Below are 26,675 nucleotides of genomic sequence, written 5' to 3'. Positions count from 1 at the left end.
GTGGAAAGAACTATCTTTTGTAGGTAGAGCAAGGCTCACTAAGTCTGTCATCAAAACCTTACACATACTATGCAAACAACTTTATTACCTAATCCATTTGTGAAAAATTGGTAACTTATGCAGAAGTTACATTTAGGGAGATAACTGATAAGGATATAGTCAGAAAGCCCCCATTTGGTGTCTTGTGTTGTACTGTGTAAACAGAAGCATCTTGGACGTCTAGGATTATGGAAAACTCGAGTGATTAACAAATGCTTTAATGATGAGAGCGAACTGGAGACTTTGCACGCCAAACCTGCCCTAGTACCAAGGTTGGCGTTTCTTGTGTGTTGGATTATGAGTTTTGGAGTATTTTCTATGGGTTTGAAATTGCTTGGAAAAGGGGATTTAAGGAAATTATTGGCTGATTATGTATTTATTCTCAAATATTGGGCTGGTTTGGTGGTTATGACACATATCTCAACTTCGGGAACACTAATTCTTTGTAGATTTTAATAAGTGATGGATTTATATTGACTAGATGTTTTTATATTAGGCAGTTTTACCAACTCATTAGATTTGATGTTTTCATACTAGTCAGTTTTACCAACTCATTAGATTTGGTGTTTTCACTTTAGTAGCATATAAAAATTTGGTGTCTTGGGTCTTTCATCTTCCCTAGGACTCAATACTCCTCCTTAACAAGATAGACCGACTTCGCTAAAGACGTCATTAAGATTGCCAATTTTAGCGAAAACAAAAGCAGTAGAAGAAAAAACAGTGTCTACTCAAGAAAATCGAATATTCTTATGAGACTTGTGAATATTCTTATATGATTTTTTTACCTATATTACACTAACTTTTTAGGTACAGGAAAGTGAAACACCAAAGGAAAAGATAATTGCTAAATTAAAGAAATAACTCAGAAAGACAACACCGACTCTTCAAAAACTATGATCTAGCATGCAAAAAGACTCCACCAAATGTGTCAAATCAGTCACACACAATACTCAAGAGTTTTAGTTCTTAAGAGGTGCAATGATGATACTTCTGAAAAGACGTTTTGAAGCAAGGAGCGTTAAAGGCATAAATCTCCAGAAAACTAAAATATTTCTCTATCGCCTGTCCGAAGGTGATCTCAAGATTGGTGGCGTCCGAAGCTGACATAATAAACCTATGCCTTGCTAACCATAGGCACGAGCTTGGGGACAATTGTTTTTGGCCGGTCATATCGACCCCGACCGACTACTTTGATGGATTAATACTACTTCCAGAATCATCTTAGCACGAGCACTTTCCTCACGACGTTAACAAAGATCTCAACTGAAAGTACATTCAACGAATCTCCGCAATTAACTCCAAACAAATAACGAGTTTGTTATTTCTTTTTTACATATATAGAGAAGTTGCCAGATTGAAATAACAAGTTTCAAAAACAATTTTAATTCACTTTTCTCCCTCACACTGACTTGAGCGTTGGAGAGCTAACCTTGCAGGCCCACTCTCCACCGCGCTGAGGTTCAGATCCACCATCACTTTCAATCATTACTCCTTTTTTGATTATATATATATATATATATATATATATATATATATATATATATATATATATATATATATATATATATATATATAAGGAGAGATCAATTACACCCCTAAAGAGTTACATCACGAGTTACTTCAACGCGCGACTACATCCCTTCGTCGTCTTCGGCAAACTCGTCATAAAGTCCATGGAAATGTTATCCCATTTCCACTCAGGAATGCTCAACGGTTGCCTCAGACCCAACAACTTCTGATGTTCAATCTTTAACTTCTGGCAAATCAAATAGGCATAAACAAACTCAGCTACCTCCTTTTTCATACCCGACCACCAAAACATCTTCTTCAAATTCTTATACATTTTAGTGGCACCATGATTAATACTCAGACCACTCTTATGACATTCTTCAAGAATAATCTTCTTAAGTTCTTGCACCTCAGGCACACAAACCCCGTCTTTGAACCTCATAACTCCATTCTCGTCGATCTTTAACTCATCACCTTTACCTTGATTGATCGATACTAACCGGTCAACCAATCCCAAATTGATCTTTTTACCTTCTTTGATTTCCTCTAGAATACCACTAGTTTGCTTCAACATACCCAACTTTACATTGTTAGAAGTTCTTTCATACAACAGACTTAGATCTCAGAATTGCTCGATTAACTCCAATTCTTGAACCATAAGCATTGACATATACAACGACTTCCTGCTTAAAGCATCAACTACGACATTGGCCTTACCAGGATGGTAATTTAAACCAAAATTGTAGTTTTTCAGAAATTTGAGCCACCTCCTCTGCCTCACGTTCAACTCTTTCTGATCGAACAAGTACTTCAAATTCAGTGCAGACCTTAGAAGGTTTGAGTCTAGCCTACAATAAATTTTTAAAGCCTGAACTTAGTTTATGACCTATTATAAAAAAAATTATCTGACCTGTCCTTTTTAAAAGTCTGACGCGACCTAAAAACCTATTTAAAAGTTTGTTTGACATTAATTTTTTCAAATAGTTTGTTTTACAAATAAAACTTTATGAACCAACCAAGCACTTGGGCTCCAGTGGTTAAGGGGCTCCTGCTAAGGACGTAATCCGGGGAATACCGGGTTCGATTTCTAGGTGGGAACAATGTTTGGCCAGTGCTCGTACCTCTTGGCATAAACTCTGGATTACTAGGGCCTCTTTCCTCTGGGAACCAGAGTGCGAAAGAAAAAAAAAACTTATAAACCAACCTATTCTATTTTCTAATATAAAAGTTTATAATAGGTCATAAGATCATAAGATCATAGACATTAATGAGCATTATAAAAGTCTATGACCATTAATGATGTCAATAAAAAAAGCATTAAACTGACCTAGTCAATATATAAAAGTTCACATGTTTTTTTAATAGTCTAATTTTATCCTATTTAATTAAATAGACTTTTAAAAAAAATTAAAAATTAACTTTTTTTATTAAATAGATCAGATCAGACCAAATCTCAAATAAATCAGTTCACGTTAAATATTAAATAAATCAGATTATAGTTCTACATAGACTAGTCTGATCTATTCTATCTTACGTTAGATGTATATTTATTAGTTTGATAATAAAATTAATATGAAATGTATCATTATATAATTTAGTTTTAAAGGTAATGCATTTTGAAGTAATTTAATTTTTTTTTGTAATTTTGATAATTAACTAATATTCAATAATTTATATGATCAAATCTTCATTTCAAAACTTTGATAAATTAAAACTATTTGAAATCTTACACTTTCATAACCAAATAATTTAGTAAAAAAGAATAATAAATCTTTAAAATTGAATTCAATTCATAAATATTAATATTTTTATCGGTACAAATTTCATAAATATCAATATTGTTAAAACTAATATATTTTGTTAATAATTCTAACCTAAATCTTATTATCATTATTATTTCATCTTTTTTCTTACTCATTAAATTTGTTAGCAAACTCAAAATATTTTTCTTTAGAAAACAAAATCAAATTGAAGAAAACAAAAAGAAAACAAAATCTTTTGTTCTTTCTTTTCTAAGAGAGAAACAAAATCAAATCTTTGTCAAAAGTAATAAAAATAAATATTCAAGTCAAAAAAATTAACTATGAAAAAGATTCGAAGGGTACCAAAATAGGAAAAGAATCTGAATTCATTCATTGTATGAAAATGAAAATATTAATTTAATTTTTATTAATTAAAAGATTGAAACTTGGATTTGAAGAGTAGTCTCATATTCATATACCTTAGTTTCTTCTCATCTTTTGGAGAAGAAATCACGCATGCGCACATGCCTAACCCTCTTCGTTTTTTCAAATCCAAGTTTCACTCTTTCTACAAACTCTTACCAAGATCCTTTCTTTCTTCAAGATTCAACGTTCTTCGCCTCTTCCTCCAACTGGGTTCCCTCCAATTTCTCCTATTGGCTCCTCAGTATTGGTAGATTATCAAAACCAAATTGGGATTTTTTTTTTTTTGGTTTTTTGAAATTATTATTGGAAGAGTTTTTGTTTCTGTCTAGGATTTTGGAGGTTTCATTGTCTTTCGTGGGTAGGATTGTTCGTAGGTTGTTTTTCTGTCTGACGATTATTTCTATGCCTGAATTGAATCTTATCCATGAGAGATTGATTGATTAGCTGGTGCTGAATTGTTGGGAAGTTTACTCTATATCATAGTGAAATTCTTAGAAAGATTAGATTTTGTGTATGGGTTTTGGAAATCATTAGTTATCTGCAGAAAAATTATTGATTTTTGTCACAATTGTTTGGTAGTTTAGAAGAATTGAAGGGTGGGGATATTCATAGGTTTTGGTAATTTTTGTTGTTACTAGTTGTTGAAACTTGGTGGGTTGTTTGTGTAATCTGTTGCATTGCAATGTCTGGGGGAACACCTACTGGGGCAGGTAGTTTGATGAGACAAAGACATAGCCAGGGTTATGCTAGTAGTGGTGATGACTTGGAAGATGATGCATGCTCGAGGCAGCGTTCTATTCTGCCTCCAAGTCCTCCTCCACCGAGGACATGGATCGAGATGCTGGAAAATTTTCTTTGGCTTGCTTCGGCTGTTTTTATTATTTACTATGGTGATCAGCATTCGAATTTCATATATCTCATGTGCCATGACGATCGCATTAGAAGGTAATAATATTCCAAGTTAGCTTTGTTGTGTTACAGTTTGAGTTATTTTTATAAACCGCTGCTGTCTTTTTAAATTATGTTGATGCTCATTGTTTCTTTGATGCTGGTGTAATTAAAGTTATGACTTTTTTGTTGTACCGAAGATGGTGGCGGGAATTTGTTTGCAAACCTTGATAGGTTAGCCTTCATGGTTAGTTTAGACCAGGGTTGTCAATTGCGTGTAGATTGTTAAAATTCCGCTATTCAATTGTGCTATACCGTCGCTTTTGCAGCTATTTGACAATATTTTGTGCTAAATAGTGTTTCGTGAATCAATAGCGGTTTGTCCAAATTCTGCTACACTATAGTGCTATAGCGGCTATTAAACAACATTTTATGCTAAATAGTGTGTCGCGAAACAATAGTGATTTATCCAAATTCTGCTACACTATATCGCTATAGCGGCTATTAAACAACATTTTATGCTAAATAGTGTGTCGCGAAACAATAGTGATTTGTCCAAATTCTGCTACACTATACCGTGGCTCTCGCGTTACTTATTAGTTGAAGATCTTGTGAACTGTAAAGCTAACCACATTGCGAGTCATAAACGTTGGGGGATGCTTAGCGAACTAATAGCCTGTTTGGATCCGCGGCGAAAAATGCTAGACGCGCGTTTTGGAGTAGAAGCTACACTTTGTAGCTTCTTGAAATCCCGGTGGGAAGGCTGCTAGACGCACGTTTCTGATTTCAAACGCTAAACCAAACACACACTAAGGATATTGGTTGACAGTGTTCGCTTTCATGTGTTCATTTTCATGGAGGTACTTGGGTCAAACCGTGCCTCTCGGATAATGTGAACTTTTCCATTCTATAAGGTGTGAAATTAAAAGGGAAATCAAAACATGAGGTGGGCTATGAGACATGCTTTTAATATATATCCACCATATACTTGGAGAAACCCCAATGTTTTGTTGCTTTTCAAATATGATGTCTCTTACGGTCTTACCTATTCATTTATTTCGGCAGACCATGAGGCAGGCATGCATGCATGCAAATACTAGATCATCAATCTTAAACATAAAATCAGTACATAACTCAAAACATGATCTCCCATTTTCGGTTTAACCAGCTGAGTTATCAGCTTGTACATATTTACTATGTATACGTTCAGCTAAACAGTATCCGACAAATATTTCAAACTGAATCGGTGTTATTTACGTACCTTCTATATTTCCTATTATATTTATGCCTGGTTTGGTGAAGTGTAAATTGAGTGTTTCTGTACCTGTTTGACAATATCTATATTTGAAATAATGAGGGCATCTTCAAATTTATTTTTGTGATTCATAGAGATCTAATACTCGGCTTTATATCATTATTACAATTTTCATGATCTTCTCCTTAGTTCTATTGCAGACTGCCTTTATATCTTGGGATGATAGGTGTTGGTTTGAACGTATTGATTTTCGTTTATACAACTATCTTGGCATGGAGCGTTCGGAGGTTTGATGAAAAATGGGGATTAAAGAAATGGGAAATAACAAGTATCACAGTGTTGCCGTTCGCCACTGTATTTGGGATAATCTCCTTTTGCTTGTAAGTCGCAACTATATCGTATATTTACTTCAATTGCATTTAACGTATAAGCGTTTCCCTGATTTGCTGACTCGTATCTTTCGATCCCCAGATTCTCCTTTGCTCTGTGGCCAATATGGGGTTTCTTGACAATTCCTCTTCTGGTATATCAACAGTTTTGTTTTCCATTTAGCACGTTATAATACTTCTGTCGGTTTTATTTAATGCCATACGTTAGAATTATGAATAAGTAATCTCATGCTCTTATGTTCTGCAGTTTACACTATTCATGGCATGCATGGTAGTAATCCCTTATCTCATATTTGGGACTCTCCGGCCTCAGTATGATGAACTCCGTACAGATTAAGCTTCTTGACAGTTGAATTGAGAAATAGTACTGACTTAGATAAAGAGTTTCTAACACACATCAAAGATTGATTGGTTGGTAGTAGATTTGTTATATGTGGTTTGAAGTTTTGTCTCAAATTAGTATGATGCGCGCTTTCCTAAACTGGTGCTAACCGTAAGAACTAAAAATTCTTTTGATCCTTACAATTGAGTGATGGTAACTCTGCTAGTCTTAGTTGCTACAGGTAGAGAGATATAGGACTTGTTTGTTGGTAGGTAAAAGTTTTCAGCTCTATCAATTGGATGCCTTCGGATTGATGATATCAGAACAGCATTTTTACATTTCCGGCTCTGTGTGTCTATTTATCGCCTTTTTGTTTTACATCTGTTTGACTGCTTCTCAAGGCATAATCAATTTGATCATGGAATGTCTGAAACCATTGTATGTCATATAGTGGTAAGGGAGGAATATCCATAAAGTTGAATGTAGTAATGAGTTGAGTTTGTTTTTTTCTGCAACATTTCATGTTAGGTAGTTATGAGGGGAATGAAAAAGTTGAATGGTGAAGCATGAGCCACAAAGAAATGGACATTGATTGTACACAACCATCTCATGGCCCCAGGGGTATGAAAATGACATATTTCGACATCAATATTATCAATAGTAATAAAGGGAGATGTTTGTGTTTGGTGCTAAGTAATAAGGCACTAAAAAGACATTGCTTTTGGGAAAGGGGAAGAGGGACTTAGCTAAATATTGATTGTGACTAATTAAGTTCATCTATATACTCTATCTGCACCCACCCTACTACTTCATTTATTGGCAAATCAATGTCTATCCCACTAGTAGTAACCATAAATTTGAATTATGCATCTTTTTGAAGAGTGCACATGTCTTACTTTTGATGTGTTGTTACTTGTTGGATGCATAATTTAGTTGATTTATTGATTTGACCCGCTATTGCTAAATGCTAGAATTTTCAATGAACTAATATTAGCACAAAGCAATATTGTTCCAGACTGGGTAAAGGTCTAACCAGAATGAACTATATTGTGAGGGTATGTGTAACGTTGCACACTTTTCTTTTGTTCCTCAGCCATCAATCACCACATGATTGAGATCAAAGTGAGATCTGGCAATCACCAGAACGATTCAATATCTGTAGAGGTTTAAAATAAATTTTATAATAAGACCTTTTTAAAAGAAAAATAAATAAATAACACTGGACAAATGTAAAAATATCACATTGTGCCGCCGAATCTAGAACATATGTTAAAGATGTAACCAAAAGAAAGTGCTAGTTTCACATGAAGCCTTTTATTTTCGCAGTTGCCAGCGGTCAAGTTAACCGGATGGAGGTGCATTTAAGCTTTCTAGATCATAATATTTTCACTAAAGGTTAAGGAGACACTACACTATTGTGAAGGAGAGAGTGGACCTAATTGAAAAGGGATTTATGAAAGTGTTTCTTAAAGAAGGAAATCGATTGCTACCAAGTGTCACAATGGATGAGAACATTTTTGAAAAGGGATTTAAGAAAGTGTTTCTTGAAGAAGAAAATCGATTACTACCAAAGATCACAATGGATGGAAATTTTTTTAGGAACTATGCAACCCTTGGAACGAGGTGTTAATCATTAAACACTTTGGGAATAATATATACTATCATTTGATGAAGGATAGGTTGAAGAAGATGTGAAAACTTACCAGAGGTTTTGAGATCATAGACATTGATAATATTTTTTATGGTCAAATGCGAACTGCTCGCAGATAGGGAGAAAATTGTGTTAGAAAGTTTGTGAATGTTTGATCATTATTTGGCAGTGGCTCAATTGACTTCAGACTTTTCATCTCCTCTCGCAAAGGTGGAGAATACTCTGGTTTGATTTTGATTTCCAAGACTTAACTTATTTTATTATGATGAAAGTGTCCTTCTTAGTTTGTCATATGTTGTGGGTATTATTATTAAGGTAAATATTAACACCTTGAATGTAGAGAGGAGAAGGTTTATGAGAATTAGGATGGAGATTATCTAACCTTTACCAGTTGTCGGAAAAGTCAATGTTAATGGTCATTGGTACAACGTGCAATATGAAAATCTTCACATTAGTTGCTCCAGTTATGGCTGTTATGGACATCACACCCGTGATTGTAAGAAAACACCAGATAATCTGACACAACCAATTGTTCCTACAGTAGCACAACTAAGGGGTCTGCCGAAAAAAAGATGATTTCCACGAGCAAAGACTAACGTAGTTGCATTAGAAAGTGGGCGATGAAGTGCCAAAATTGTAGCAAGAGAATATGGAGAAATAGACGTAATTCATGGTAATTGGTTGGTGGTGTAAAGAAAAAAACACAACAAAAGAGTCATTTATAGTCAAGGGAAATCTTTAGCCAATAATGTACCTAGAGGTTCAGGGAGTTCTAAAATCAAAGGGATTGATATTTCTTAAAAGGAATAAGCGGTGACAGCAGAACTGCTGGATCCAATCAACTTGATGCTGTTTCTAAGAAACGACGATTTGATAAGAGTGGATCCACCACAGATGCCCGTCATCCAGCACGCAGAGGAGACCACGTGTCAAAGCCAAGTCTGCTATTTTGGAACCACGTCAAGCTATTAGTGTGTCTTCGCACAAAATTAGGCTATTCCATTCTACTTTGCTCTACTCCATTTCATTTTCATTTGTTCGCTTCCATATCATTTCGTTCTATTTCGTTTAATCAAGTTCCAAGAATCTTAACCTATATTTTTTTCCAGTTCAAAGTCCGCTTTAGAATTCAAATAATATTATATTTTCTTTTAAGAAAATATTAATGAGTTTAATATAGATATATCCTTAATAAAATGCATGTATTCAATTTTTCAAAAATTTAAAATGTCATTTTTTAAATTAAAAATATTTTTAAATTTCTTGAGACATGTCTTTAGTTATAGTGTGAAGGAAGACTGGTGAAGGAGCTCAGGTGGATATCATTTATATCAAGTAGTAGTAATTACCCTACTGTATAATTTATATTAATATTATCAAAGAAAGTCATGATTATCAAATTGTTACTACAAAGGGGTTAATCAATATAATATTCAAGTATCCAATTTGTCTCAAACTTTATCATATGAAAATTTGGTAGGCCCATTTTAATTACGTCATGTAATCAGAATTATTGCTTCAAATGAGAATATAAAAAGGGGTTTGTCTGCTTAATGGTGATGGAGTTTGAAATATTAGATTACACTTTGCTTATAAAGTCTTTAAAACAACATGTGACAAAGAGTATCTAGCTGGAAAGGTAGTATATATTTCATGTCAAGCATACATGAGGAATATGAAATCCCATTGATGTGGAAAAGTATGGGACACTCTATAGATACGTATCGTTTAAAATAAGATATTGTGATGCATGCACTATATATATGTCATTAGTTATTAGTAGTTGAGATTTAGGTATTATTGGAGTAGTTGTAGATTTTGAAAAAAATAGCCAGATTAATACTTAATTTTTCAATTATTTGTGTAAGAGTTATATTAGTGTGACTGTGTAGGAACTTCAGTTACATATACATTATTTCTAGAGCAGAAATCTCATTTGGAAGCAATGATGAATAAAAAAAAGAAGGCAAAAATAATGATTCATAAATAAACAAAAATAGATGTGACATGCCCTTTTTCTCCAATTGTAGGGCCACTAGTAAATTTGCAATGAGAGGAAACACACTTAGTGCATGATCAGTAGGAGACCACGCCCATGAAATTCTTAAATTCCATTCGGAACTCAGAGGCATCAATTAATATCTCCTTGTCTAATTAGATTCTAATGCATGATGAAAAGATAAAGTAGTTTAACAATAGTTGAATGATCCCTCTCTTCTAAAATAAATGATTTAGTTGATTATTTCAGAGAATTTGTATAAATGAGATGAGTGGTGGAAAAATCCTATCATGGAGGGTATACATGAGTCGATTTGAATTGAGCTCAGAATCTAATTCATATTGTTATTTGTTTATCCATCTCTTAATAATATTCATTGAGACAAGTATATCACATTGTTCAATTTCATGACCGTTTTTAAGGGTGTACAAGGCGATCTACAACTAAGGGTCTCACACTTTTTCATGATTAAGTTATGGCAAAAAAAGTCTCCATACACATATTTCATGATTAATTTACGGTTAAATATAGTCTCTTAAAAAATTCACGACTTATATAAAGCTAATATCAACTTACATAGGATCTCTAAAAAATTTGAGACGACTTTGTTCATGTTGTTTTAACCCATAGAAAAATGTATTCAATTCGATGAAGTAGTCATCTTGATGATCCAAAATCATATACTTCAAATAAATTAAAATCTTTAAGGAGCCTCATATAGACATCATTATCAAGTGAGCCATATAAATAAGTTGTTATAACATCGATCATGTGCAAATTAATCTCTTCATGTGATACAAGGCTAATTAAATATTAAAATGAACTTGCATTCATTACAGATGAATATGTCTCATCAAAATCAATTTTAGGTCTTTAAAAAAAATCTTGAGAAACAAGTCCAACTTTCTATTTCATAATTTCATCATTCTCATTTTGTTTTACTTTTGATGCTCAATGTATCTTGATAAATATGAATATGTAAAGTGTAATATTGCTAATCATGCACTTTATGTGTTTATTTTGGTTGTAATTTGTATACTCATGTACTTGCTAATTATGATATCTAATGGCAAACTTGTTCTGTCAAACTGTTGCTGCAAATTTACTTGCCAACAGCATTGCTAATTATGATACCTAATGCCAAAATTGTTATGTCAAACTATTGCATTTACTTACCAACAACCTTTTTAATTATGACATATAATGCCAAAATTGTTTTGATAAATTTTGTTTTTCATTCATTGAACATCAAGTTATATTAAACAACAATTTATATTAAACATCAAGATACATTGAGTATCAAGTTCTATGGTTACATACTATTCTGTTAATGAACCATAACGGAATAGAAACTAGAGGTTGCGAGATGCAACGATGGACTCGGGCTTCTGATGCAGTGAGGGAAGAGTTGACCTGCAAGGTTATCACTCTAACACTCAAGTTAGTATGTGAGTAAGATGAGTGAATGTAGTTTAAATTTGAATTGTGTATTTGGAAAATGATGCACTTCCCTTTTATATAGTGGGGCGGTAATAACAACCCACTATTCTTTAAGCGTAGGATGCAGGGCGGCGTTGGATGAATCATGGATCCAATTCCCATGCGCCCTACCCCTAGATAATGCTCCTACCCTGCAAGTGGCTTGGTGGACTATTGCCTTCTCTAGGTCACGACTGTTGGGCCTTTTGTCTAACCCAAAATAGTAGCTCCCTGAGCCATTGTCTCTACTGTTAGTTCAATGGCTTTTATCATATTTTTACTTTTGTGTCGGATGCATCTCGACTTAAATGGAAAGTCAAGAGGCGACATTGATGTCATTGGGAATTCGCGCCTTATGTGCGTCTGCCTCATGCTATATATGTATTTTCGTAAGTTCTATCATAATGATATTTGGAAACTAAAATACTCGAGTGTTTCCTTAAGGTGATTTGGGACAATGATAGTGCTTATTATTTTTTTTGGTAAGTCACCGCACAATCTATGAAGAGTCAGTCCTACAATTTCTTGAGACGTTACATTTTCTTTCTATTTTTGTCAAATGTATTTCCATAACATACCATTTTTTGTAGCCGAAAGAAAAGTCAAAAATTGAAAGAAGTTGCTTCTGCTTCTTAGGTTAATTTCATTAGTTTGACAACTGCATCCAGCTTTTCTCGTGAGGGTAGTCTTGAGAGGGTGTTCCTCGACGTGGATCCTTTTTCAGACTGGGGTGTGTTAGCCCCTAATAAATATAAAAGGATTTGTAATAAGTATGAAAGGTGCATCATTCCTTTCTATAAGTGCACCCTTTTGATATTGAGTGTTCATTTTCCCTTCAACCATTTTGAAATAGAAGTTTTGAACCACCTAATGATTGTTCCTTCACAACCGAACCTTGTGAGTTAGAATTACATCAAAGTCTTCCAGTACTAATGTGAGTGTCTAGGGAAAAAACCTCTTTATCCATTTTCTTCAATTTCTTAAAAGTGCAACGTAGTTCAGCAAACCATGCACAAGGCCAGAGCTTAATAACATTGGTGCAGGTTACTCATTGTTTCATGAAGCATTCTGAAACTCGGTTCTTCTTGGTTGTTCCTCTCCATAAAGAGACTCATGCGACAATATACACCATAGGAACCGAGACAAAGAACATGAGTATCAGTTTATTTCATAAGAATTAGAACCAAGGTCATTTCCTGACAGGGAATTGATTATACGTCTATAAGGAAAGTGATCTATCTCAGGAGTAGCTTTATCTTAAGAAATAGATTATCACTTTCGTCAAAGAGTTGGGTTATGCTGGGGGTATCACTCGCCGATATGAAAGCTCAAAAAAAAGTTTGAAGTGGCTTGTTAAACTCGCCTACTGATGGACACTTATACTAAGGAAGAGTGGAATGTCATTTTTGGTGAGCTCCCAATAATTTTTTCTCTTTGCCCCCAGTTTTGTTATTTGTAATGCCCTTAAATTTTGATAATTGTTACTTGTTATTAGATGAAGAATGGGAAAATAATCCGCCAAATAAGAAGGGTAATTTAAGTTTCCCAGCTATTGATGGTCCTTCCAACACTTCAATATCACTCAATGCTCATGTCGACTAGGATGGTGGGGATTTTTCCTATGCCCTCTCAATCGGATTCTCGAGGGAGAGTAGCTTTGGGGTTTGTCAGAGATGTTGGCACTCTTAGCGATTCTAGAAACATGTCACGTTTTCTAGGTCCTCTAGCTCATGTATTCATGGCTAGGTCAAAACCTCATACTTCAAAAGAGCATCGAGAGTATACTTTATAAGAGAATTTCTCTTAACTTGCCAACCTAAACTACGAAGCTCTTAAATAGGAGTTGTCGAATCTAGCATATCACACTAAAATTCCTCTGTTCTGGCCATTGGTGGGGCCAGTTGTTGGGATGGTTTTTTATCTAATCATCGTCATAAGTAGAAACCACTACTAGAGAAGAGTATTTGTAACATGACACTTCAGCGAGATACATACCTGCAAGAATTACAAAAGGATTTTATTTCACTTAGCGGGATAGGTGATGCCTTGAATGCCTTCAATCTCCATGTCTCTTAAGTATATCATGTACAACTCTTGGTGAGGTAATTAGAAAAGAAGGATAAAGCTATGGCCACCGCTTGGGTTACTTTATATGCTACGAAGACATCTTTTTCTGTTGTTTAGGAAGATCTTAAAAACTTGCGCCTTGAGAATATATCTCTGGCCTAAAAACTAAATAAATTGTTTGTTGATGGTCTCACAACCGTAACAAAGTCTTTTAAGAACGCTTTATTGATTTCTTTAAAGGGACCAAGTACGATTGGACCATATGCTTAAAGATGGAAAAATCATTTCTCTTAGAGATTAGTTGTGTCTTTCTCCATATTTTTCATGTGTAAATGTATTACCATGCACTGGGAAGTGCGACTAAATGAATTTGACATTAAGATATTGCTTTTACCTATTTAAGGTTCATGTGTTTAATCTCGGGTTAAATGCTTTGGGCCTTGCGTTACTTACAAGGTTTTTGCTCGAAGTGTATGGGACGTCTCTTGGGCCGTGCCCGACCAAGGGTCAGTACCCACCTCAAGTTTAAACCATGTCCAAGGTTGACGTGTGGGAGACCCACCTTGGCCTCTAGAGTGGCCAAATACTAAGAGGGGGCGGGCTGGTTATTGTCTTTTTAGTGCTCTTACCACTTTCTTAGCATGTGTGCTTTGTGTTGTGGAGTTTTGATTGCTTTAGTCATACGCCCATTACATTTGTGATTACACCCTTGAATCTCTGTGTTGGGGCTTCGATCTCTTTGTTCGTACTATAAACTCGTCATTACCTTTCACGATCACAAAGAAAAGATAAATTTTTGAACTTATGTTTCGTACATTAAAATTGAAATATTCTAGTACACAAGATAGAACTAAAAATACTTGCTGATGACGAACAAAATGACAAGAAAAAGAAGAAAATTATCGACTAAAATCCACTAGCATTAAAGATATGGAGCCAGAAGATAAAGAGTGTCAAAGTAAAATTAATAAATTCATGGAATTCATGTTTCGTAAATTCAAAGAATTCCTAAAGCCCAAAAATCAAACTTCAAGGCTTCAGAAGCAATGTGAAGAAAGTTTCTCGTCCATTCCTATATGTCAACAATGCGGAAAGAAAGGTAACATAAGACTAAACTTCCCTCAAAACCATAAAAGAAAATAAAATCAAAGAAAGTTCAAGAAATCCCATAGAAAATAAAACAAAGCATACATATCCAAGAATAATGACGGTATGGAGTCCTCAAATAAGGAAGAAGCAAACATCTGTCTCATGGAAAATTATCAAGACAAAGTAGTAACCTCTTAATTTTCTTATCAAGACTTTTTTCACATTCGTAAGAATCTAAAAAAAGAAACAAGTAAATTAGAACAAATTATATCTATTTCTAAAGATACTATCTCTTCCCTTGAGTTAAAAAATTAAAACTTGTTGAAAGAAATAGAAAGTATTAGAAAGAGACAAGTTGATTTAATTTAAAACTCTTCCTCATCTTACAAAGTAATAGATGAATCTATCAAGTTTGATCAATATGACATTTTGCAAAATAAAATTGATGATATTCAAAATACACTTGGTAAATTCACTAAATATAGAGACAGCTTGAATATTTTGTTAGGTAACCAAAGAGCGTCTTACAATAAGGCCAATCTTGGTTATGAACCTAAGAATAATAGTAAAAGATTTAGCAATATTTCTAATGCCCAACCAATATCAAAATGAAAAACCCTAAAATATGATTATTGTAATAAAGACGGTCATTTTGTCATTTTCTATTTTATTAAGAAAATCCATGAGAGAAAAGAAAGACAACCTCCTTCATACTTTTATAAAGAGAATTGTGAACATAAAAAGACAAAGATGTATGCTCATAATATGTATTCCACAAAAACTTATCGGCCACATCATAATTGTGAACATCTCAGCTGATCACAATCCTCAAAGTTGATGCATCATACAAATTGTAACCTCCAGTAGAGTGATACCATACAAGTATCATCAATTCTCCCTTATCATCCAACTTATTTCTAAGTTGCACCGATACCTGTTGATACGCTACAGAACCGAAAACTCTCAAGTGATTTAGATTCAGTTTGAATCTGGACCATGCTTACTCTGGTGTTATCCTCTCAAGTTTCTTTGCTAAACACCTATTTAACAAATATGCAGTGTTGGATATCGCTTCTCCCCGCAACTTTTTTGACAAGTTTTTCCCCTTCAACATGTTTCTCACCATTTTCATAGCCGGTCGATTCTTCATTGTAACACCATTTTACTGCGGTGTATAAGGTGGTACTACCTCATGTACTATACCTTCTTGATCACAAAACCTGCCAAAGTCATTTTAGATATATTTGCCTCCACCATCCATTTTGAGAACTTTGAGCTTGTGAGCGTTTTGCCTTTAAACCATGGAGTAGAACTTCTGAAACACTTCGAATACCTCGTCCTTTCTCTTGATTAGGTATATCCATAACTTTCTACTGTGATCATTGATGAATGTGACAAAGTATCTATTACCACCAATTGAATAAACTTGCACCGGTTGATACACATCAGAATACACCACCTCAAGGCGATGTTTGGTCCTACAACATGCACCCTTACTGAATTTAACCTTGTGTTACTTCGCTTGCACATATTCTTCACAAACTTCAGCCGATATGTTGATCTATAGAACCCTCGTTACCATTCTATTTCTTAGAAAAGCATTGAGATCCATAAAGTTAAGATGCCCAAACCTATAGTATCATATCTACTATTCTCGACTAGCCACTGTAACAAGACACCTATGCTCCATAAACTTCAATTTAACCTTGAAAGTTCTATTGGAAGCCATAGGAGCTATTAGGATCAAAACCTCGTTTGCATCCATAACGCATAGCATCTGGTGCTCCATACAAATCTTATAATCCTTCTCAAGTAATTGACCAATACTTAGAAGGTTACACATGATTCTGGGAATATACAACACATTCTTTTTCAAAGAATGTCTATCATCCCTTCTCTCGATTGATACACCACTGATCCCTTCCATTTTGTTCTTTATGACATGATTGATTGTAACAAGCCAATATTTTCTACCTATCATGTGTGTAGAACATTCGGAGTCCAAATACTATTTCTCACTGCATTGAATTTCCTCTTTCGTAGTCACCATGGCAGATTCTTCTTCATGTAACTAGTTACAGCGTATTGGTAACCAGTTACAACATGGTTATGTAGTGTTTCCAAAGCTACTATTGTTGTCCCGTAGCCTATTGCTATTGCATTCCCCCTCTGTGATCATGACTAAAAGAGTGTTTTCCTCGTCAGTAACTTGTATTACAACCTTGGTTTCATTCACTTGAGGTTCCTTCTTGTTCGTGTAACACCCTTCTAAAACCCCGCGGAAAATTAACAAAAATCAGAGTAAAACATGAAAAGGGCATTACAACTCCATATAAAATAAACAATTATTCATGTCATGCCATAAAACGAACAATAAACCAAAATTATCCAGATAACATGTTAACACAGCGGAATATTCTTAACATCTAAATAATTAAACATCTGGAGTCGGAGACTCATAATTCAACCATAAAACAAATAGCCAAAAATAAGAGTTTATAAGGTAACTCTAACTAACGTTCCCAGTATTACACGACCAGAGCATGACACAGACCCAACTGACTCAAACGGATTTACTCTACAAGCTAATCCTCACCAAGCACAAAAGCTATTCCTCAATCTGAAAAATAACAACAGTAAGGGTGGGTCTCATTCACATTTAACCAATGTTATAAGATATAGATAATAAAATATCAATCACATGTTATTCACCCAATTACAGTTACGATCAGATCCACAACAACGCAATTAGTCACAACAAATACACAATCAACACATATTATAACATTGGATAATCTTCCATTCATGTTATAATAACACAAGTAGCCTGATGCAATGCAACTATACGCATGTGGTACCAAACATGGGATAACCCATCTCACCGATCCACCACCATAAAGATTCGGCTACTTCTCTCACTAATTCCACACAATGGGAATTAGCTACCGCTGTCCCACCACCATAAGGGATACAGCTCACAACATGATTATGAAATGCATGCATCACATATAACATGCTAATCACCAACATTAATCAACTGAATGTCATAATCATCAACCAACACAACAATCAATAGCCACACACAGTTATGCTATTTCTCAACCATAACAAACACATATTTTACATCAACAATATATGTATATCAATCACCAGTTACAACCACGATATCATAACAGATAAAATATTCACCAATGTACCTGTACGCATAAACCATCACAACCAAATAAAATTGAGTGTTTTAAAATAAAATCAAGTCACGACTCAAAACACCATTTTATTGTATAAATCATTTAATTAGCTTCGCTATGCTCGAAACGGCACCAAAATCTGATTTACGGTTTGAAAGTTAGGAGCTTTTAAAGTTAAGTGAAATTTAGGAAAATTTGTGGAACCCGGTTCCTCCCCATCTGGGAACCGGTTCCTGCTGAACAAAATCATCTCATTTCGGGTTTTTACTATGGGAACCCGGTTCCTTCCACCTGGGAACCGGTTCCTGACGCTGCTGTAGCAGAAAAACTCCAATTTTACAGCACTGTAGCAACCCGAATCCATACCAATTCGCACCAGAATGTATCATAACATCAAACAGCAACAACAAACACAAATTGGCACATTTATAACACATTTCAAACATTCAATTAACACCATACATGATCAATACAAACAATATTAACCAATTCCCCAAAATCTAACATTCTACAACCTAAACATAACTCAATTGATACAAACAACATGTTCAATCCATCCTACTACCTATAATCCCATAATAGAAGATAAATGGAAGAGTCCCCCCTTACCTGAAGGTTGATTCTTCGCTCTTCCGCTCTCCGCACTTCTTCGTTTCTCTGCTCTTTCACGTTCAGACTTCTATTCCTCTTTTTCTCACAATTCCTTTATTTTGTGAAAAATAAAACAATTCCAATTAGTAATAGGGTCTACTAACACACTCCCTTTCCTTACTAATCACAGCTTAAGCCCATTTGTTTAATTCTCACAATTCTCAATAAATCCAATAATTCCCATAATTCAATTAGATTAAATTAAATTAAATTATGAAAAATACTGGGTGTTACAACTCTCCCCCACTAAAAGAGTTTTCGTCCTCGAAAACATACCTTAGGCAAAGAGTTCCGGGTAGGAATCCTTCATCTGACTTTCCAGTTCCCAGGTCACATTTCCACTTATTGATCCTCCCCAAGCTACTCTGACTAGTGCTATCTCTTTGCCACGCAATTGTTTCAGCTTTCGATCTTCAATCCTCATAGGCAAAGTTTCAACTACCAGATTATCCCTTACCTACACATCATCTACTTGGATCACATGAGATGGGTCAGCAATGTATTTCCTCAACTGTGATACACGGAATACATCGTGCAAATTCGCAAGCGTTGGTGGCAACGCAATATGGTAAGCCACCTCTCCAACCCTCTCTGTAATCTGATACGGACCAATGAAACGTGGAGTCAACTTCCTTGATTTAAGTGATCTACCAACGCCAGTTGTAGGAGTCACCCTCAAGAACACATGATCTCCTTCTTGAAATTCAAGTGTCCTTCGTCTTTTATCATGGTAGCTCTTATGGCGACTCTGAGAAGCCTTCATCTTCTCCTAAATCATTTTAATCTTCTCCGTAGTCTCTTGTACAATTTTTTGTCCAATCACCGTACTCTCACCAGATTCATACCAACACAAAGGTGTTATACATCTCCTACCATACAAAGCTTCAAATGGAGCTATACCAATGCTCGAATGAAAACTATTATTATAGGTAAATTCAATCAACGGCAAATAACTATCCCATGCACCACCTTTTTCCAATACACAGGCACGCAACAGATCTTCAAATGATTGAATTATCCTCTCAGTTTGACCATCAGTCTGCGGATGATAAGCAGAACTCAACCTCAATTTAGTACCCAAATCCTTCTGCAAACCTTCCCAGAATCGAGATTTAAACCTTGGATCTCTATCTGACACGATACTCGAAGGGATGCCATGCAGACTTACTATCTTCTCAATATACAATTGAGCCAACCTCTCCATCGGATAATCCATTCTCATCGGTATAAAGTGAGCAGACTTCGTCAACTTGTCCACAATAACCCAAATAGCTTCACAATTCTTCACCATCCTCGGCAAACCAGAAACAAAATCCATAGATATACTATCCCACTTCCATTCAGGAATAAATAACGGTTGCATAGCTCCATACGGCTTCTAATGCTCAATCTTCGACTTCTGGCAAGTCAAACAAGCATAAACAAATTCAGCTATTTCCTTTTTCATTCCAGGCCACCAAAACAGCTTCTTCAAGTCATGATACATCTTGGTAGCACCAGGATGAATACTCAATCCACTACGATGTCCTTCCTCAAGAATACTTCTTCTTAATTCGGCAACATCAGGAACACAAACACGATTGCCAAACCTCATTATACCATTCTCGTTGATTCTGAATTCACCTCCCTTACCTTGGTTAATCAGAGTCAACTTATCAACCAACTCTACATCAGTTTTCTGACCCTCTCGAATTTCCTCTAGAATACCACTAGTCAGCTTCAGCATACCCAATTTAACACTATTAGGAGTGTCTTCGCATACTAAACTCAAATCTCTGAATTGTTCAATTAAGTCCAATTCTCTCACCATTAACATAGACATATGCAAGGACTTCCCACTCAAAGCATCGACAACAACGTTTGCTTTACCCGGATGGTAATTCAGCCCAAAATCATAATCTTTGAGAAATTCTAACTGTCTTCTTTGTCTCATATTTAGCTCTTTTTGCTCAAAGAGATACTTCAGACTCTTGTGATCACTAAATACTTCAAACCTTGAACCATACAGATAATGCCTCCACAGTTTCAACACAAATACTACTGCTGCCAACTCTAAGTCGTGAGTCGGGTAATTCCTCTCATGCACTTTGAGTTTTCTCGACGGATAAGCGACTACCTATTGATTCTGCATTAGTACACCTCCTAATCCCATCAATGAAGCATCACAATAAACAACAAAAGATTCCGCCGGATTCGGCAAAATCAAGATCGGCACACTAGTCAACCTCTTCTTCAACTCTTGGAATCCTTCTTCACATTTCGAATCCCAGATGAACGCTTGACCCTTCCTAGTCAACTTAGTTAATGGCAACGCTAACTTTGAAAAGTCTTCAATGAACTTTCTATAGTAACCCGCAAGACCAAGAAAACTATGGATTTCGGAAACTGACTTCGGAGCTTTCCACTGAGACACAACTTCTACCTTTGTTGGGTCCACGACAATACCATTCTTGGAAATCACATGCCCAAGGAAAATTACTTCGCTTAACCAGAATTCACACCTCGACAGTTTAGCATACATCTTCTTCTCTTTCAGCAATTCTAATACCACTCTAAGATGATTTGCATGCTCTTCTTCATTCTTAGAATATATTAAAATATCATCTATAAACACCACTACGAAATGATCGAGATAAGGATGAAAGATCTTATTCATATATTCCATAAAAACACCAGGTGCATTAGTAACTCCAAATGGTATCACAGTATATTCGTAATGACCATACCTTGTTCTAAATGCAGTATTCTGAATATTGTCTGCCTTCACCCGAATCTGATGATATCCCGACCTCAGATCAATCTTACTGAACACGCACGCCCCAACTAATTGATCCATTAAATCATCAATCCTCAGCAACATATACCGATTCTTGATAGTAACTTTATTCAGCTGTCTATAATCCACACACAGCCTCATCGAACCTTCTTTCTTATTTACTAGTAACACCGGTGCACCCCACGGTGAAACACTAGGACAAATAAATTCCTTCTCAAGTAACTCTTCCAATTGACTCTTCAATTCAGCCAATTCAGATGCCGACATACGATAAGGTTCCATCGACACAGGACTAGTTCCCGGAATTAACTCAATAGCAAATTCCACTTATCTCTCAGGTGGCAACTCTCTAATATCTCCTGGAAAGACTTTGGGAAAGTCGCATACTACCGGTAATTCACCACTCACCACTTTCTCTTTCACTACCATAGATGCAATCAACATAAACACAGCAGCCCCGTCCTTAACCGCTTCATCTACCTTCCTAGCAGTCATCGCCAAACCCTCCACACTCGCATCTTCAGGAAAAATAACCGTCTTCGTGAAGCAGTTGATATGAACCCGATTGAATTGCAACCATTTCATTCTCAGAATAACATCGAGTTGTTCCAACAGAAGGCACACTAAGTCCATTCCGAACTCTCTACCAAAAATATTAATTGGACAGTTCAAACAAGCAAACGAAGTAGTCACTGAACCTGACGCAGGAGTGTCAATAATCATAGTTCCATTTATATTAGATATTTCTAAATTCAACCTTTTAGCACAGTCCATAGAAATAAAAGAATGTGTCGCGCCAGTGTCTATAATCGCAATTAAAGGAGTGCCATGGATAAAACACATACCTTTAATCAACCGATCCTCTGGAGTAGTCTCAGAACCAGATAAAGTGAACACTTTACCACTAGCTTCACCGCAGTTATAACAAGTCACAGTCTTTCCTTTGCACTCAACAACAATGTGGTCTGCCTTACCACACCTATAGCACTTCTTCTCTTCACTTTTGCACTCGTGAACGCGATGTCCAGGTTCTCCACACTTAAAGCACTTAACAGGGACACTAGAATCTCCCCCACTAGGCTTCCTCCAACCTCCAGCTTTCTGATTACCTTTACCATATGGCTTACCATGGTCCATAGGCTTCTTCCCTTTCTTGTCAACTAACTCGCGAGAGTGAGATGACTTCAGCTTGAGGTTATCCTCTTCATAGATTCTACTATAATCTACCAAATCAGTAAACCAACGAATGCTTTGGTACCTGATACCTTGCTTAATTTCATCACGGAGACCATTCTCAAACTTAACACATTTCAAAAATTCACTCGCTTCATCATTGTTATAGTGAACATAATACTTAGCCAGCTCAACAAACTTGGAAGCATACTCCGGCACGGTCATGTTACCTTGTGTCAGCTCCAAAAATTCAATCTCTTTCCTGCCCCTAACATCTTCAGGAAAGTACTTTCGCAAGAATTCTCTCTTGAACACAGCACAAGTAATTGCAACACCAGCAGCTTCCAGTTCGTCCCTACTAGCCATCCACCAATCATCAGTTTCTTCAGACAGCATGTGAGTACCATATCTCACCTTCATATTTTCATCGCAATCAATCACCTGGAAGATCCTTTCAATTTCCTTCAGCCACTTCTGAGCGCCTTCGGGGTCGTGAGTGCCTTTGAACAACAGAGGGTTGTTCCTCTGGAAACTGTTCAGCTGCCTGTCAGCACCAATTCCAGCTCCATTGGCATTCCCTCCCAGTACACCAGCAATCATGCCCAAAGCCTCTACAATCGCATCGTCGTTCCTTCCACCTCTTCCGGCCATTGTTTTGCTAAATATAAAACAATATTCATTAGAACAAGAAGTATCGATAGTGTCAACCTTACACTAATCACATACGAGGGATTAACTGACACGAGACTCTGACTCTAACGGCCGACTATGCACTAATACCACTATTGTAACACCCTTCTAAAACCCCGCGGAAAATTTACAAAAATTAGAGTAAAACATGAAAAGGGCATTACAACTCCAAATAAAATAAACAATTATTCATGTCATGCCATAAAAGGAGCGATAAACCAAAATTATCCAGATAACATGTTAACACAGCGAAATATTCTTAACATCTGAATAATTAAACATCTGGAGTCGGAGACTCATAATTCAACCATAAAACAAATAGCCAAAAACAAGAGTTTATCAGGTAACTCTAAATAACGTTCCCAGTGTTACACGACCAGAGCATGACACAGACCCAACTGACTCAAACGGATTTACTCTACGAGCTAATCCTCACCAAGCACAAAAGTTATTCCTCAATCTGAAAAATAACAACAGTAAGGGTGAGTCGCATTCACATTTAACCAATGTTATAAGATATAGATAATAAAATATCAATCACATGTTATTCACCCAATTATAGTTACGATCAGATCCACAACAACGCAATTAGTCACAACAAATACACAATTAACATGTATTATAACATTGGACAATCTTCCATTCATGTTATAATAACACAAGTATCCTGATGCAATGCAACTATATACATGTGGTACCAAACATGGGATAACCCATTTCACCAATCCACCACCATAAAGATTCGGCTACTTCTCTCACTAAATCCACACAATGAGAATTAGCTACCGCTGTTCCACCACCATAAGGGATACAGCTCACAACATGATTATGAAATGCATGCATCACATATAGCATGCTAATCACCAACATTAATCAACCGGATGTCATAATCATCAACCAACACAAAAATCAATAGCCACACACAGTTATGTTATTTCTCAACCATAACAAACACATATTTTACATCAACAATATATTTATATCAATCACCAGTTACAACCACGACATCATAACAAATAAAACATTCACCAATGTACCTGTACGCATAAACCATCACAACCAAATAAAATTGAGTGTTTTAAAATAAAATCAAGTCACGACTCAAAACACCATTTTATTGTATAAATCATTTAATTAGCTTCGCTATGCTCGAAACGGCACAAAAATCTGATTTACGGTTTGAAAGTTAGGAGCTTTTAAAGTTAAGTGAAATTTAGGGAAAATCTGTGGAACCCGGTTCCTCCCCATTTTGGAACCAGTTCCTGCTGAACAAAATCACCTTGTTTCGGATTTTTACTACGGGAACCCGGTTCCTCCCACCTGGGAACCGGTTCTTGACGCTGCTGTAGCAGAAAAACTCCAATTTTACAGCACTGTAGCAACCCAAATCCATACCAATTTGCACCAGAATGTATTATAACATCAAACAGTAACAACTAACACAAATTGGCACATTTATAACACATTTCAAACATTCAATTAACACCATACATGATCAATACAAACAATATTAACCAATTCCCCAAAACCTAACATTCTACAACCTAAACATAACTCAATTGATACAAACAACATGTTCAATCCATCCTACTACCTATAATCCCATAATAGAAGATAAATGGAAGAGTCCCCCATTACCTGAAGATTGATTCTTCGCTCTTCCTCCCTTCGCACTTCTTTGTTTCTCTGCTCTTTCACGTTCAGACTTCTATTCCTCTTTTTCTCACAATTCCTTTATTTTGTGAAAAATAAAACAATTCCAATTAGTAATAGGGTCTACCAACACACCCCCTTTCCTTACTAATCACGGCTTAAGCCCATTTGTTTAATTCTCACAATTCTCAATAAATCCAATAATTCCCATAATTCAATTAAATTAAATTAAATTAAATTATGAAAAATACTGGGTGTTACAACTCACCTCCACTAAAAGAGTTTTCGTCCTCGAAAACATACCTTAGGCAAAGAGTTCCAGGTAGGAATCCTTCATCTGACTTTCCAAATTCTGAATATTCCTTATACTTCTCGTCTTTCTCATTGAAACGAGCTTGTAGAGTAATCTCCGCCTTTGCCTTGTCAAAATTTCTTTCCTCCATTCTTTGATCATGTACCCTAAGAGAGGTTTGTAGCCCCTCTTTGCTCATCGTTGCAAGATACTTCATTTCCCCAATCACTGCAACTATGTTATCAAATTTTTCTGTCAAAAAACGTAAGATTTTTGAGACAACATACTACTACTCCACATGTTTTTACTTGGTTCACCAACCAAGTAATTATCCTCGTGCAATTGTTGATGGTCTCCTTCTCTTAAATTTAAATCAACTCAACTTGTCTTTTGTGAGTTTGTAACCCCATAACCTTCGCCTTATCAACCCCTTTGTATGTCTTCTCCAAGATATAAAAACTATAAGTCTTCGACTCAGGGGGAGTTTTCTCTATCTAAACTCTGATTTTTTTATCTTTTGTTATATTACCCTGTAATAATTGTTCATCAAAATACATGATTTTGTCATCATCAAAAAGGGGGAGATTGTTATAACAAGATTTGGTTCTGCATTCAATCTTTAATTTTTGATGATAACAATACATATATTTGTTATGTAACTATTTTGTACTCGAATAGTTTTTTAAGTGTGCAGATTTACTATTTTGGTTGATTAAGGATTGATGTCCAAAAAATCATTAGAATCAGCGTAACACACATTAGAAGAACTATTCATCTCAATTCTGGAGTGACATCAGCAGTTCTGAAAAATGTTGAATGGCTCATCAGATAAAGGATTTACAAATGTTTCCTAAGCTAAGATATTCTATCTGATCAGAAGTCAAGATTTCAAGGCTCGGATAATCTTTTGCTTCCAGCTCAGAAATCAACATGCGTCGTTCAGATAAGTTGCTCCTTTCTACTCTGAAGACATCATTCTAACTCTGAAGATTCAAATCTCTTTGGTCATCTACGTCATCTGAACTCTTCCTTACTTTCTCTACTTAAGATCAGAAGTACATCTCAAAAGGAGAATGATAAGAAACTAGCAATAGAAGCAATATGGTACAACAATACATCACCTTTTTCCACTATTGCAGAACTTATTGTACGGACCCATTTTTTGGTGTGCTCTATGTCCCTCGCGATATTTAAGATTCGTTACATCAAGGAAAGCTACGTCTTGTCCTCTCTCAACAGTCATCTTTTTCATGGGACTATATATATATATATATATATATATATATATATATATATATATATATATATATATATATATATATATATATGAGACACTTTCATTTGAAGAAGTTGTTGAAACACAACGCTACTCATGCTATATTTTCAAACTCAGCAAA

General features: G+C 35.6%; 1 protein-coding gene across 1 annotated transcript; it reads left to right on the top strand.

The window, feature by feature from the left end:
* The first annotated feature begins 3,726 nt into the window (after positions 1-3,726).
* On the top strand, positions 3,727-6,912 carry LOC131636280 (uncharacterized). Its single transcript, XM_058906907.1, has 4 exons — positions 3,727-4,661; positions 6,060-6,239; positions 6,331-6,382; positions 6,496-6,912. Exons 1-4 carry the CDS (start codon positions 4,399-4,401, stop codon positions 6,583-6,585), a joined length of 585 nt encoding a protein of 194 aa, XP_058762890.1. The 5' UTR covers positions 3,727-4,398; the 3' UTR covers positions 6,586-6,912.
* The last annotated feature ends 19,763 nt before the right edge of the window (positions 6,913-26,675 follow it).

The sequence above is a fragment of the Vicia villosa genome, unplaced genomic scaffold, assembly GCF_029867415.1.
Source record: "Vicia villosa cultivar HV-30 ecotype Madison, WI unplaced genomic scaffold, Vvil1.0 ctg.001687F_1_1, whole genome shotgun sequence".
Lineage (NCBI taxonomy): Eukaryota > Viridiplantae > Streptophyta > Magnoliopsida > Fabales > Fabaceae > Vicia > Vicia villosa.
This window is presented reverse-complemented; position numbering and strand designations above follow the sequence as displayed.